The 12834-nt window shown below is 36.2% G+C and overlaps 7 protein-coding genes, 7 long non-coding RNA genes and 1 other non-coding gene across 15 annotated transcripts; 8 read left to right on the forward strand and 7 right to left on the reverse strand.

The window, feature by feature from the left end:
- Window positions 1-19: 19 nt before the first annotated feature.
- On the reverse strand, window positions 20-1190 carry SPOM_SPNCRNA.612. Its single transcript, NR_150974.1, has one exon. It is a non-coding gene; the product is annotated as a non-coding RNA, possible alternative UTR (long non-coding RNA).
- Window positions 33-1204, forward strand: dgc1 (D-glutamate cyclase). Its single transcript, NM_001018214.3, has one exon. It carries the CDS (start codon window positions 123-125, stop codon window positions 1026-1028), a length of 906 nt encoding a protein of 301 aa, NP_592814.1. The 5' UTR covers window positions 33-122; the 3' UTR covers window positions 1029-1204.
- hsp3102 (glyoxylase III Hsp3102) lies at window positions 1187-2084 on the reverse strand (the record flags this gene model as incomplete). Its single annotated transcript, NM_001018215.3, has 1 exon — window positions 1187-2084. The coding sequence occupies one exon, from the start codon at window positions 2082-2084 to the stop codon at window positions 1362-1364; it is 723 nt and encodes a 240-aa protein (NP_592815.1). The 3' UTR covers window positions 1187-1361.
- Window positions 1511-2154, forward strand: SPOM_SPNCRNA.613. The gene has a single exon (NR_150975.1). It is a non-coding gene; the product is annotated as a non-coding RNA (long non-coding RNA).
- Window positions 2155-2806: 652 nt separating this feature from the next.
- On the forward strand, window positions 2807-2925 carry SPOM_SPRRNA.10. The gene has a single exon (NR_151400.1). It is a non-coding gene; the product is annotated as a 5S ribosomal RNA (ribosomal RNA).
- A 1136-nt stretch (window positions 2926-4061) lies between these two features.
- Window positions 4062-4710, reverse strand: SPOM_SPNCRNA.2062. Its single transcript, NR_191429.1, has one exon. It is a non-coding gene; the product is annotated as a non-coding RNA (long non-coding RNA).
- A 125-nt stretch (window positions 4711-4835) lies between these two features.
- SPOM_SPNCRNA.2063 lies at window positions 4836-5080 on the reverse strand. The gene has a single exon (NR_191430.1). It is a non-coding gene; the product is annotated as a non-coding RNA (long non-coding RNA).
- On the forward strand, window positions 5049-6058 carry SPOM_SPAC5H10.03 (phosphoglycerate mutase/6-phosphofructo-2-kinase family). Its single transcript, NM_001018216.3, has one exon. The coding sequence runs from the start codon at window positions 5062-5064 to the stop codon at window positions 5719-5721; it is 660 nt and encodes a 219-aa protein (NP_592816.1). The 5' UTR covers window positions 5049-5061; the 3' UTR covers window positions 5722-6058.
- SPOM_SPNCRNA.2064 lies at window positions 5534-5883 on the reverse strand. Its single transcript, NR_191431.1, has one exon. It is a non-coding gene; the product is annotated as a non-coding RNA (long non-coding RNA).
- Window positions 6059-6218: 160 nt separating the features above from the next.
- SPOM_SPAC5H10.05C (FAD binding oxidoreductase) lies at window positions 6219-8613 on the reverse strand. The gene has a single exon (NM_001018218.3). The coding sequence runs from the start codon at window positions 8544-8546 to the stop codon at window positions 7956-7958; it is 591 nt and encodes a 196-aa protein (NP_592818.1). The 5' UTR covers window positions 8547-8613; the 3' UTR covers window positions 6219-7955.
- Window positions 6536-8664, forward strand: SPOM_SPAC5H10.04 (NADPH dehydrogenase; the record flags this gene model as incomplete). The annotated part of the gene is made up of 1 exon (NM_001018217.3): window positions 6536-8664. The coding sequence occupies one exon, from the start codon at window positions 6536-6538 to the stop codon at window positions 7682-7684; it is 1149 nt and encodes a 382-aa protein (NP_592817.1). The 3' UTR covers window positions 7685-8664.
- A 914-nt stretch (window positions 8665-9578) lies between these two features.
- Window positions 9579-11081, reverse strand: adh4 (alcohol dehydrogenase Adh4). Its single transcript, NM_001018219.3, has one exon. It carries the CDS (start codon window positions 10834-10836, stop codon window positions 9697-9699), a length of 1140 nt encoding a protein of 379 aa, NP_592819.2. The 5' UTR covers window positions 10837-11081; the 3' UTR covers window positions 9579-9696.
- Window positions 9649-10347, forward strand: SPOM_SPNCRNA.2065. The gene has a single exon (NR_191432.1). It is a non-coding gene; the product is annotated as a non-coding RNA (long non-coding RNA).
- On the forward strand, window positions 10453-10994 carry SPOM_SPNCRNA.2066. Its single transcript, NR_191433.1, has one exon. It is a non-coding gene; the product is annotated as a non-coding RNA (long non-coding RNA).
- A 1270-nt stretch (window positions 11082-12351) lies between the features above and the next one.
- SPOM_SPAC5H10.07 (uncharacterized protein) lies at window positions 12352-12621 on the forward strand (the record flags this gene model as incomplete). Its single annotated transcript, NM_001018220.3, has 1 exon — window positions 12352-12621. The coding sequence occupies one exon, from the start codon at window positions 12352-12354 to the stop codon at window positions 12619-12621; it is 270 nt and encodes an 89-aa protein (NP_592820.1).
- Window positions 12622-12834: the final 213 nt, after the last annotated feature.

Genomic DNA, 12834 nt, shown 5'->3' on the forward strand with positions numbered 1-12834 from the left:
GTTACGAAAAGGATTAGGCTAAAAAATTAATTAGAAACCTTCTTTTGGGAAATACATTACTATAAGAAAATCTACCACTAATAATAGAACTGTGGATCAATTGATTTGAAATTACAATAATAATGACTACTACTAGTATCGATCCACCAGTGTATGCCACCGTCGATGTAATTCGCGAACCGAAAGCATATGATGGTATGCCTAAGAAGGACGAGTGTCGTCTCCCTTCCTATTCAGAGCGAGCAATTACGAAGCCCGTAGAAGCTCGTAAATTAATTCGAAACAGATTAATGACCAAGTCCACGACTGGATGGTGCGAGGGATATATTCAAGCAAACCTTTTGGTCTTGCCTGCCAAATATAGAGATGATTTCGTAAATTTGTGCGTTCGCAATCCTGTTCCTTGTCCTTTGTTGGGAGAAACGGAAATTGGCAAGCCTACTGAATTCAAACCAGAAGCTTTGGCTAAACAAAGCAACGTCGCAACAGATATTCCTTTCTATTGTGAATACATCAATGGCAAATTTTCAAGGGAATTAGAAAATATTTCCAAAGAGTGGACTGAAGACTACGTCGGCTTCTTGATTGGATGCTCTTTCTCTTTTGAAGCTGCACTAGTAGCTGAGAATTTTATCCCAAGGCATTTACCAACTGGTGATGCACCTCCAATGTTTATTACAAATATCCCTCTTTGCGCATCTGGCGTTTTTACTGGTACTTTTGTAGTCTCCATGCGTCCATACCCTGAAAAGGACCTTGAAAGAATCAGAAAAATTACTTCTGCTTATACGAACTGCCATGGAGAACCTGTTGCATGGGGTTGGGATGGTGCTAAGAAAATTGGAGTCAAAGACTGTGGAAAACCTGACTTTGGCGTGCCTGTCGAATTCAAAGAAGGTGAAATCCCTATTTTCTGGGGCTGTGGTGTTACTCCACAAAACGTAGTAATGATGAGTAAACTACCTGAGCCCGTTTACTCTCATAAACCTGGCTACATGTATTTGACTGATTTAACCCATAATTGTTAATAGAATATACCAGCTCTTTCTTTTTGTCATTTACGAGCGCTAACTGTTACATTAAGCGATCATTTGCAGCAGCAGCAAATTATATAGTTACCAATGAATATTTATCTACCATAATTGAGACGGCATTCAATCTCAACAATACTTGGTCATGAATAATCGCAAAAGTTGTAGTACTAAATTTATAATATTTATAAAACAGTATCGCAAATTAGCAATGCTTCACTTGAGCATAAGCATCACTTTTAATGAACAGCAGATCTGCGAAAAAATTATCTTCCAATGTTTTTCTTTTTATTTATTTCGTATAACTCATAACAACAAACAACATAATTTTTATAATGCGCTAACGGCGGCTTCAGCAGTCGATTTTGCGCTCTGCGGATTTACCCCTGTTACAATTTTTCCATCGATCTGAGTAAAGTTGACATTGGGGTTTGGTGGATCAATGAAAGTTGCCCCTGCTTCAGCAAATATTTCATTTAAGGATTTCATCCCTCGTTTTTTCAATTCATCCATAACACCCATTTTTTCCTCTCCAGCCTTATTAAAAGCTGTAACATGCTTATGATACACGACTGTTTTGCCTTCAACTGATTGTGGATTCTTTACATTGGCAAGCAAAACAGGGCCATGACAGACTGCCGATAAAACACCACCATTTGTAAACACTTCTCTTGCTACCGCCTGTAAATTCGTGGCTTTGGGTAAGTCAAACATCGCAGCATGCCCACCTGCCACAAATAAAAGCTGATAGTCTTTTCCAACTATGTCCGAAGCCTTTTTCATATTGTTAAGATTAGTCCAAAAATCGTCGTTTTTATCATTAAATACTTTTCTTTCAAAGTCCCCTAATTTTGACTCCTCAATGGAATGATCGTCAAATTTGTAAGAGCCATTTTCTGAAACGAATTGCACGTTAAAACCTGCTTTTTTGAAAACATTGTAAGGGATTAAAAGCTCTGAAAAATGGACTCCAGTGTTTTTACCATCTGGATAAAATGGGCCATAATAACTGCTGGCAACAAGCAATGCATTTTTTCCTTTTGCAATAGACATTAGGGAAAGATAGTCTGTAGAAATAGATGAAAGCCAAGCAAACAAACAAATAATAGAATAAAAATGATCGATATTATTGATATAAAATCAATTCAACGTTTCGTAGATGTAAAGATATATATATATATATACACTATTCAATCTTTAAATCAACACAAAAAATCATGCTCCTACCATATTACAAAATATGAAGTCATGAAATTCGAAGCTGTTCTAGGGTCGATTGTTGTTGCATTCAATAGATGTCATTCTATATCATATAGCAATTTCTACTATGTAAAGATTCCTGCTGTACGGAAGAACCTTAAGTACTTTTCTAGATGACAACAAGGACTAATGAGGTTTTTACACACTTGTGTAACAAAAAACGAGGCTTTAAATATATTGTATAAAAAACTACTTTCTAATCGGTTAAAACCATGACTAGACCCTTGATAGACTATGTAACGTCACTAGGAGGCTAATAAATTTGACAGTGTTTTGTTTGCGTTTGTAGCTAGTTCATTAACTCTATTATAAGGATTTCGGGTAAAACATTCCTTTACTGAAAATGACTTAGCAAAAGATATGTAGTTTTAAATATCCATAATTGAAATCAATTCATGACTATTGTATACCATTTGCCTGATGGTGTTCAATGATCCAACACTTAAAACAGGCTCTGCTGGTAGACAATATAAAATACATTTTAAGTATTTATAGAGCTATTTACTGATCCAAATGTCTACGGCCATACCTAGGCGAAAACACCAGTTCCCGTCCGATCACTGCAGTTAAGCGTCTGAGGGCCTCGTTAGTACTATGGTTGGAGACAACATGGGAATCCGGGGTGCTGTAGGCTCCTTCTTTTTTGATTTTATATCATTTTTTTGTGAACTGGTTGTTTAATTAGCAAAACTTCAATAGAAGCATTGTTCTAAAGTTGTTGAAGCAGTAAATTATTACGCAAACCTAATGAATAAAGCTAGGAAAGGTGACCCCGTCTTTGAGGTTTACATCAGGTTAACAGACAGACGAGATTTCTCGGGTTTTCGTTTCTACGTTGCTGAGAATACAGAAAAAGATCTAGTAGTGTCTAATAGTAAATTACAAAAAGGTTCAATACAGATAAGAAATTTGTTTCCTTGCAAACATTGGATTATCAATATAATTAGAAGGAATTGATGAACGTTTTAACTGCGTTTTGCTGAAGCTCATTTAACCTTTTTTTTCATGAAACGGCCAAGCTTGTTAGTATGCTCTCACGCACAGAACGCATTTACAAGTATTTTAATCATCCTGCATTTAACGGCATGTCAAAACAGAAAATGCTAAAGAACGATACCTTCTCGTTCGGTAAATAATGTTTCTGTAAAGAAGTAATAATAGAAGTGCGTAAGTGTTTACCTAATTTACCGACTTTGACCATGTGTACTACCTACTACTAGTATTGCGCTATCAGATCTAAACTAGAGCTCCACTCGGCTTGTCCATGAACCCGGCAAAATTTACATTATTTTTTAGCCGTTGATGTTTATAATCCTTTTCTAGTAAATGGCTAACTATCAATTTGATATTTTTATTAGATATTCTTTACATCATTTTGCACTAGCAGCCCAGAGGATATCGATAATAAAGATGTATTACTATACTATATTATGCTTATGCGATATCGCAATACTGAGGCTTTGAGTTTTGGATGAAACTGGCATAATGCAGGTGATTGGTATATATATTGATATTATATAAAATATGTACCAAATTTACATATGCATATATTGATGTGTACGTTGTAGCAAAATGCGCCGAAGGTTTCATCTCCATTTGCTATATTCCATCTAAACTTGCCTAGTATTTTACTTGGCTTTAAGAGTGAAATTTGACTTTTTGAGTTGTTTTGTTTTTGGCTTTTTTTTCATTGCCTGCGGAAAGGACACGTTTTACTATTCTAATTAAGACACAACTTTTTAAATGTCCATTTGAATTAAGCGTTAAGATTATTTATTTAAAATTCAAATATGTTGATTTTCCCAGGTTCATACTTCTACATATTTTTATGGCAGCGTCTATAGAAAAAAATGCATTAACTCTACTAACCAATATCACTAGCGTGAGCATGCACTTCTATAACGGAATTCACCCTTCATCTCGTTATTTTGACATCGGCAAACTTCAGACTATCGATACATTTATTCTCTATCATGCCGGATATTGTCGTTAGTAAAAGATAATACGGAAAAGAACTAATTCTTATTGGTTTTTTTTATGTACATTCAGCTGATATTTATCTTTACTCCATTGCGCTTTGTCAAAGTGCCTGCTTGAAGCATAGAACAGCAAAGGCAAACGATTGAGAGTATATAGTTAATTGCTTTAAGTACATTATATTCGTTCGGGTCTTTCGCAAAAATTTTTCATTGTCTATGTAGCAAACATATGAGTGCAATTCCTAAATTTTTAACATTTTTTTTATGTTGAGTATGAATTAATTTACGACCGACCAACTCGTGCGACGCGTTGTTTGATGAGTGTACGGAAAGTGATTTTTAATTAAATTATCTAATAGTCCGTTATTCGTGGCTTATCTTACTTAAAAAGAGAATATTATATTCTAATAAAACGAATATAAGCACGTTTTCGATATGACTATCAGTTGCCATATCAACGATACAAAAAAAAATAAAAAAAATAAATGCCGCGATTTTTTTTCAAAGCAATTTTCCATGACTGAGAGAACACTGGGATAAAATATAAATATATATTTTTTTAATCTGTCTGTTGCATGTTTGCTTTTGTTTTCGTTTTTGTCTTTGTTTTTTCCTTTTTCATGCTACTTGCACGTTGGTCTTTTCTTCCGATTATCGACCGACCAACGAATTGGCTGAATTGTTATCGGTTCGGAAACGAGATTTTTAAAATGATCCCCACTACACGGAAGCTGCAGATCAGATGAATATAAGGCGGAAGCGACACACCTCGTTTCTTGCCAACATTCAATATGACAAACAATTTGAAAAAAACGGTTTACTTGATTAGACACGGACAAGCCCAACATAATGTTGGACCTGATGAAGACCACAACATTCGTGATCCCGTTTTAACTTCGGAAGGTATTGAGCAATGTGAAGCCCTTGCTAAGGAACTGGAAAGCAAGCAAATTCCTATCGACGGAATTGTTTGTTCGCCCATGCGTCGTACCCTTCAAACGATGGAGATCGCTTTGAAGAAGTACTTAGCGGAGGGTGGCCCCGATAAGGTTCCCGTTTATATTTCACCTTTTTTCCAAGAGGTTGGACATTTACCTTGTGATATTGGATTAGAATTGGACAAGCTTAACAAGCTTTACCCCAAATACAACTTCCAAAGCTGCCAAGACGGTATTTACCCTGAGAAGCGTGACATCTATGCTTCCGATGTTACCATTAGCGCCATTCGCTCCAAGGAAGCTTTAGAATACCTTGCTGCCCTTCCTCAGCAGCAAATCGCTGTAATCACACATAGTGCCTTCATCAGATTCCTTTTGAAGAAAATGGTTAAGGCCGCTGACATTGATTTCTTACCTCCCCAGCTCTCTTTTAAGAATTGCGAGTTCCGTATCTACGATCTCGTTCAGACTACCACCGGAGAGTTGAAACTTGTCGAGAGTTCTTCTGCTTAAGGGAAGTGCTTGCTTCTTCAAGTACTTCTTGGGTTTAAAAGAAATCGCCTCAATAAGCTCATTTTGGGTATTGTGTTTTTACTTTAAATGGTTCCACTCTATTAGGAACTGTTTCCGCGACTTTTATCGTTATACTTCAAATGTGCTTTATCTCTTGGTTTTAGAATACTCTTATTATAGAATTAGAAGTTTTGCAAATATTCTTTTGGTTAGGGAAAAATGATATTTTACAATTTTTCTTTCGTATAAAGTCCTTGCACGAACAAATCTTTCAACCATTTGCATCCGAGTCAACTTAATAAATTTTAGCTTTCTCAACGAATTGTATCAAACTGCTAATTAGTTTCAAAGTATTGAAACATGATTTAAGTTAATTGCTAGTCTATAGCGAGCAATCACTGTTCAAAGACCTATCTAACATATGAACTTAGAAAAATCGGATGTATTTGATTAAAACTATTTTCTACACACAATTGACTAAATTATGAATTTCTAATGTGACGAGTAAATTGCATATTCTCCTATTGAAAGGTTGAAGATATTTAGCAATGGAACATGGACTTACAATAAAAAAAAATCGCCTCCAAAATTCGGGTGGCAACCGAAGCATTATCGATGGAAATATAACTACTTATAAAGGTCTATATATCTATAATCTTCAATATCCTGCCTAGAACACTCATTTCTTTACTTTCATTTAACTAGTTAAAGCTGTCAGTTTCCGTATTGATTTAGTTGTTCAAACAAAATCTGTTTACAGATACTTGGTTGTATATGAGTTTGTTAAAAGATTCGCTTTACTAGACTTTCGGATATGAATGACCGAGGTGAATTGTTTAAACCCATCAAAGTGGGAAACATGCTTTTGCAACATCGGATTGTGCATGCTCCTATGACGAGATTGAGAGCTACTGACTATGGAAAGATCACCGGCCTAATGGTAGAATACTATTCCCAAAGATCTATGATACCAGGAACATTGCTTATTGCTGATGCCACATTTGTCGGTGAAAAATCCGGGGGATTTCCTAATAACCCTCGGTGCTTTACCAAAGAGCAAGCAGAATCTTGGATACCACTTGTTGAGGCTGTTCATAAAAATAAATCCTTTTTGTTTATTCAATTTTGGCCCCTCCCAGGTGACCTTAAAGATGAATACAGAAATGATTTGGAAAAAATGCAAAAAATAACATATTCGGATTGTCCACAAGACCCTGGTGGCTTACCAGCGGGGATCCACTCATTTGATGCTGTTCAAGGCGTGGAGGTATATAAGAAAAAGTATATGTCTAAAAGAGATATCCAAGAGCACATACAGGACTTTGTTAATGCTGCGGATCTGGCCGTTAACATCGCTAAAGCAGACGGCGTAGAAATTCACCAGGTGAATGGGTTTCTTCTTGACAGATTTGTGTTAGGTGGTTTTGGTGATCAATGTGATCCTGAATATCGTGGTTCAATTGAAAACCGATGTCGATTTCCTTTAGAGGTTTTAGAAGCAGTAACAAGAAAGATTGGACAGGAGCGGGTTGGCTATCGTATATCTCCATTTTCCGGTTGGATGCAAAAAATTGATTTCATGGAAGTCAATATTTATCTTATGAGTGAGATCGCTAAAAGGTTTCCTAAACTAGCATATATTCATGCCATCGAGCCCCGAAAATATTGGTCGGGTCATAAGTTAGTCTCTTCAGAACAAAACACCAGCTTTTTGCAAAAGTATTGGAAGGGACCGTTTATAACGGCGGGAGGATACGATCCAGAAACAGCTGTGCAAGCTGCCAATGAACGTGGCGTACTTGTCGCGTTCGGACGAAATTTCATTGCGAATCCCGATTTAGTTTTTCGAATTAAGCATCATATTCCTCTTAACAAGTGGGATCGGTCTAGCTTTTATTTGCCAAAAACAGAGAAAGGATATACAGATTATCCTTTTAGCAAAGAGTTCCTTCAATCAAAGTGAACTTTTTCATCACAATTTGAGTTTAACTGGCACTGAGCTATTTTCGTACATGTTTACTAAATCAGGCGAACGTGTTGAACACTAGTGAAATAAGTATATCTAATACAGGAAATTTAGTGTATATTTCGTCAGAATATCGTGCGGCTAGCTATTTCCATACCACAGTTTACTTTAGCTAAAAATGAACACGCACATACAGCAGTATACGAAACAAGCATTAATTTAGCCGTTTATTCAGGGATTGTATGAAACTCTGATGATTGAGTAACCGTTAAGCGTTAGCTGAACCAAAAACGTCGTTTAAGTGGTCTTTATACGCACATACAGCGATGTCAACTTTGGGATTTTTAATAACATCGTTTACCATAAAGGTTGGCAATGGCTTCATACCCAGAAACTGATTCGCTTTATGGAACGTCAGTAGGGTTCCGTCTACTCCCCTCCCATCGAAAAAATTTCCAACTTCTTCAAAAGCGGCTGCAGGAGCATTCCAAGTGCAAGATATCATATAGCGATGCTCATGAAGTAAGCCACCTTTTCCATAATTTTGAGTTGGATTTTTACTCGACCTTCCATCATTTGCATAAAGTTGACCGTATCCAGCAGTGAACACTTCATCCATATAACGCTTTAACTTCCATGGTGTACCCATCCACCAGCCGGGCCATTGATAAATAATAACATTGGCCCAGAGGATTTTTTCGACTTCTGTGTTCTCATCATACCCTTCATCAACGACAGTTTCCTGAACAGTATGGCCTAGCTGAATTAATGTGTCTTTTGCTACATTGTGGAGGGTTTTATTAAATTTCCCTTGGGAATGAGCGAATTCTTGAGCGCCGTTAATTAGCAGTATCTTCATCAGGGTCGTCTAAAATTTACCAAAAATGACAAATAAATGTATATTGTTCTCGAAAAAGAAGGTTGTTGAGTAATTTCTTTGATGTTAGGAATCAATTTACACAGTAAGAATAACGAGGTATATTAATATTTTCTATTGCTTGGTGTTCATGAATCAAGTTATTACTAAGCAAAATCTTGTGTTATAACCTTTTACGCTGATTGTACGTTTAGAAATGTAGGTAATCGTCAAATCATCTAATGGATTTAGTCATTTGTAAAAACTAATAATATTCATGCATTTTCACTATACCGTGGGCCGGTTTCTGTGTTGCAGCTTAAAACAATGTGCATTTCCATCGTGTCATTAAATCTTTTAAATGAAAAATATCGGCAAATTTCTAAGAGTAAAATTGAAATGAGGTTTTGCATGTGATTTTTAAACAGCGGTCTTTTAATAGAAGTCAAAATATATTTTACATTAACACTTATAGTAGCTATTGTATTTCAAAGTTAGTTACTGACCAAAAGTTTTTTACTATGAAATATGTAGAAGCGTTTAGTTTCTAACTAGGTATCCATGTCTCCCCTTCTATTGGGATTTGCAAGTGCAATTGGGAATAAGATCTAATTCTTCCTCTGATCCATTAGTTTCATTATGTTATCTTTGTAAGGTATTAGCAAAAGATCATCAGAACCTAATAATTGGTTCTCTATTCAGAATTTGGTAGATCATTAGTGCAAGATTTCCTCCAATAAGAGAATTACCGCGAACAAATCTATTAAGCTTCAGTATAAGCTAATTGTCCAAAAAGAATAAGTTCTTTAATCACTTGAATTTTATAGCATCGAGTTTTGAAGGGGACACCATGGCAGGTTTCACAAAAGGCCTCGAGTTGTTTGGAACTACGTTGGAAGCAAAAAGATAGACATGATTACTTTTATACAAACAAGACTCATTAAACGACGTGCGTGTCTACTAGAAAAGGCTCACTTATATAATTAATAAAAAAAATCCAAAATTTGATATATTAAACCGTTGTTTACATATTTTCCAAATCTAAAAAAGGTTCAAGCCAAAAAAAATGCTTTAGGATATGTTGAAGTGAACATTCAAGCCAGTGAAATGTAAAAGCTCATAATTTGTTCTAGGTATCGAGATAACGTTCTATTTACATAGCCGATTTGAAAATAGCCTTTACCTCGTCATGTGTAGGCTGAATAGGGTTAGTAGCACCACAAGCATCCTTCATAGCGTGGTCAACCAAGACATCAAAATCTTTTTCCTTGACACCTAGATCAACTAGATGAGGACGAATTTTAACTTCAAGAACAAGTTGACTGATGCGGTCAAGAGCTGCTTCGGCAGTATGCTCTTCACAACCCAAGTGAAAAGCAATATCACCAAGGCGAGCATTTGCTCTTGGATCCCTAGAATTAAATTTCTGTACATGGGCAAGAAGAACAGCGTTACAGACGCCATGTGGAATACCGTAGAAACCACCAAGTTGATGAGCCATAGCATGAACATAACCCAAAGATGCGTTGTTAAATGCCATACCACCAAGGAATTCGGCATAAGCCATATTGTCTCTAGCCTCTTCGTCCTTGCCGTTGTCGACAGCACGCTTCAAATACTTATTAACGAGTTCGATGCATTTGACAGCACAAGCATCGGTGATGGGATTAGCAGCAGTAGAGACGTAAGCTTCAACAGCATGAGTCAAAGCGTCCATACCAGTAGCAGCGGTCAAGGAAGGAGGTAATCCATACATTGTTTCAGGATCGTTAACGGAAAGGATAGGCATAGTATGCTTATCGATAATAGCCATTTTAATATGACGGGTCTCTTCGGTGATAATTGCGAAACGAGTCATTTCAGAAGCAGTTCCTGCAGTCGTATTGATTGCAATCAAGGGAAGTTGAGGTTTGGAGGATTTATCAACACCTTCATAATCCGCAATTTTACCGCCATTAGTAGCTAACAAAGCAATACCTTTGGCACAATCGTGAGCAGAACCACCACCAATTGATACCATAGAATCACAGTTTTCCTTCTTAACGATTTCGAGACCTTGGTTGACATTTCCAACGGTGGGATTAGGTTGAACACCATCGTAAAGGTGAACAGTGATGCTTTGTTCTTCCAACAGAGCCTTAACTTTGTCATACAAACCGACCTTAATAATACCAGGATCGGTAACAATTAAGGTGTTTTTGAAGCCGCTCATCTTAATTTGCTTGGCGGCTTCAGCAAGACAACCTTTACCGAAAAGGTTGAAAGAAGGTATGTAGAATGCGCTAACAGGCATGGCTTTCGAAGAGGTTGATTGATGCTTTAAGCCATTAGTAAAAGATTGATTACAAGAGGAATGAAAGAGTGACGGAAAGAATCGAGCAGGCGATCGAATTAAACGAAATGGAGAACGAAGAATGGACATGTTAAAAAGAAAATCGCATCTAAAGCTTAACCTCCGATATTTTTTAGAATCAATAATATACAAAGTATGAAAAAAAATAAATAATTAGCCAAACGGAAAAGAAATATGTAACAATCGGTCAAAAAAGTCAAGGGGGAATGAGCCTTAAGTAGTGTACGAAAATTTCTCCAATATCAATGTGTAATCAATTAGTGTCTAAAATTTCGATACTTCCACTCCTTATCTCGCTTAACGAACACTTATCGAACATCGATCTTTTTACAACAATTTCGCTAAATAGATCTGCAGCCAACTCCAACGTCAAATAAATGCTAAGGAATTAAAAGATCTTCAAATGATTTTCAAAACAAAATTGCTTGTCACCAAAACTCTTTTCCAAACGACATCAAATCACCTCCAAACTGTCATTCTTTCCGCCATTATCATAAATTTTACTTACCAAAAAGTAGAAGATCAAATATTTCTCTACCCAAAAGGAATTGGAATATTCTGAAGCGTCTTGAGTATGAAGAGCGCCATTATATACAATTGTCTGAGTAACAATTCCAAGCAATATGAATGGTCACATTCCGTTTCTTTTACCCTCAAGTTGATAGGCAGTAAGTTCGTCGTAAGACATATGTAACATTTTTAGATTCCTGGGAGAACTTTTCCAAAACAAAGCAACCCGAATTACTGCAAACTTTGTGATTTTGGCATGCATGCCATCCAAATGCCAAAAAGTGCGTTACCTTAACGTTGGAACAATTCTCAAAAAGGGTTTTTTTCGTTATTTGACGTGATCGTCGTCGATGCTGATTGGCAGTAAAACCTCAAGATCTTCTAGAAGATCCACGGATTTACCATGTTTATGTGGATCACTGCGGCTCTGTCTCCAAGGGGAATATACGGTCAAAGCAATCGCATTATCGCTGGTTCATCTTCCGGTTCTTCTGGACAATTTTTTTGCTTATCGTAAAATCGGAATGAGAATGACTGCTGGCAACGTGCCTCCGGAATTTTTAGCACACATTGTTTGGCATTTGCGGCGCTGTAAAAATTTATGTTATTGTTTGTAAGAGGAGCATCAGAGCTTAGTTGAAGTGTTGGGATGAATACAAAAGTTTCTGAATTGGTTTGAAAGCGACATCTTTAAAGGGATTTTATACTATTTCACTAAAAATTAAAAATTTCTCTTTGACTCAATGCCCTTTAAAAAAAAATTAAAACTTTTTTATATATGAAAACACTTGGGAATAATTACATGGGCCTTTTTTCATGATGATCGAACAAAGGGGAAGTATGTCTAAGCAATCCTAAATAAGTTTATCGTCAAGTAAAAGAAACACAACGTTTTATTAAGAACTTGTAAATTAACAAGCTCGATCATATCGAAAGTAAAACAGCATGACAGTCTTAACTTCATACAAATTGTATTGTGGGCCGGATTTTCCAGCCCCACTTGAAAAGAAGGAAAAAAGAGAGAAAGGAAAAATACGGAATATTAGTTTTTTAATAGTTTTGACAAAAGGGCCAATCTGGAAGGTTAGTTCAATGGAAAGCACCAGTTATAATGGGTGCATCGAAAACCTTGACTGTAAATTTAGAAAGTCATTCATTGAAGAAATAATAGCCTACGAAGGTTTTGGCAAATATATAGAGGTAATCAATTTTTAAATTTTTTTTTTGTCAAAAAGGAAACATGATTGCAGGTAATCAACATGATCAAATGTACCTTTTTTTTTGGTAATCGAACCCCCATAACCCAAGTAGTAATTAAAATCAAAGAAAGTAGCAAATGATGGAAATGGTCAAACTTGGATTTGATTGTTTCATAAGGTCAAAATTCATCTCACAAATGTTCGTTTTTGTGTTATTTACCAATACATC

This window comes from Schizosaccharomyces pombe, assembly GCF_000002945.2.
Source record: "Schizosaccharomyces pombe strain 972h- genome assembly, chromosome: I".
NCBI classification, from domain to species: Eukaryota; Fungi; Ascomycota; class Schizosaccharomycetes; order Schizosaccharomycetales; family Schizosaccharomycetaceae; genus Schizosaccharomyces; species Schizosaccharomyces pombe.

Bases quoted from the DNA above. Each gene is read 5' to 3' on its own strand.
- dgc1 (NM_001018214.3), top strand. From the start codon at position 123: ATGACTACTACTAGTATCGATCCACCAGTGTATGCCACCGTCGATGTA.
- SPOM_SPAC5H10.03 (NM_001018216.3), top strand. From the start codon at position 5,062: ATGACAAACAATTTGAAAAAAACGGTTTACTTGATTAGACACGGACAA.
- SPOM_SPAC5H10.05C (NM_001018218.3), bottom strand. From the start codon at position 8,546: ATGAAGATACTGCTAATTAACGGCGCTCAAGAATTCGCTCATTCCCAA.
- adh4 (NM_001018219.3), bottom strand. From the start codon at position 10,836: ATGCCTGTTAGCGCATTCTACATACCTTCTTTCAACCTTTTCGGTAAA.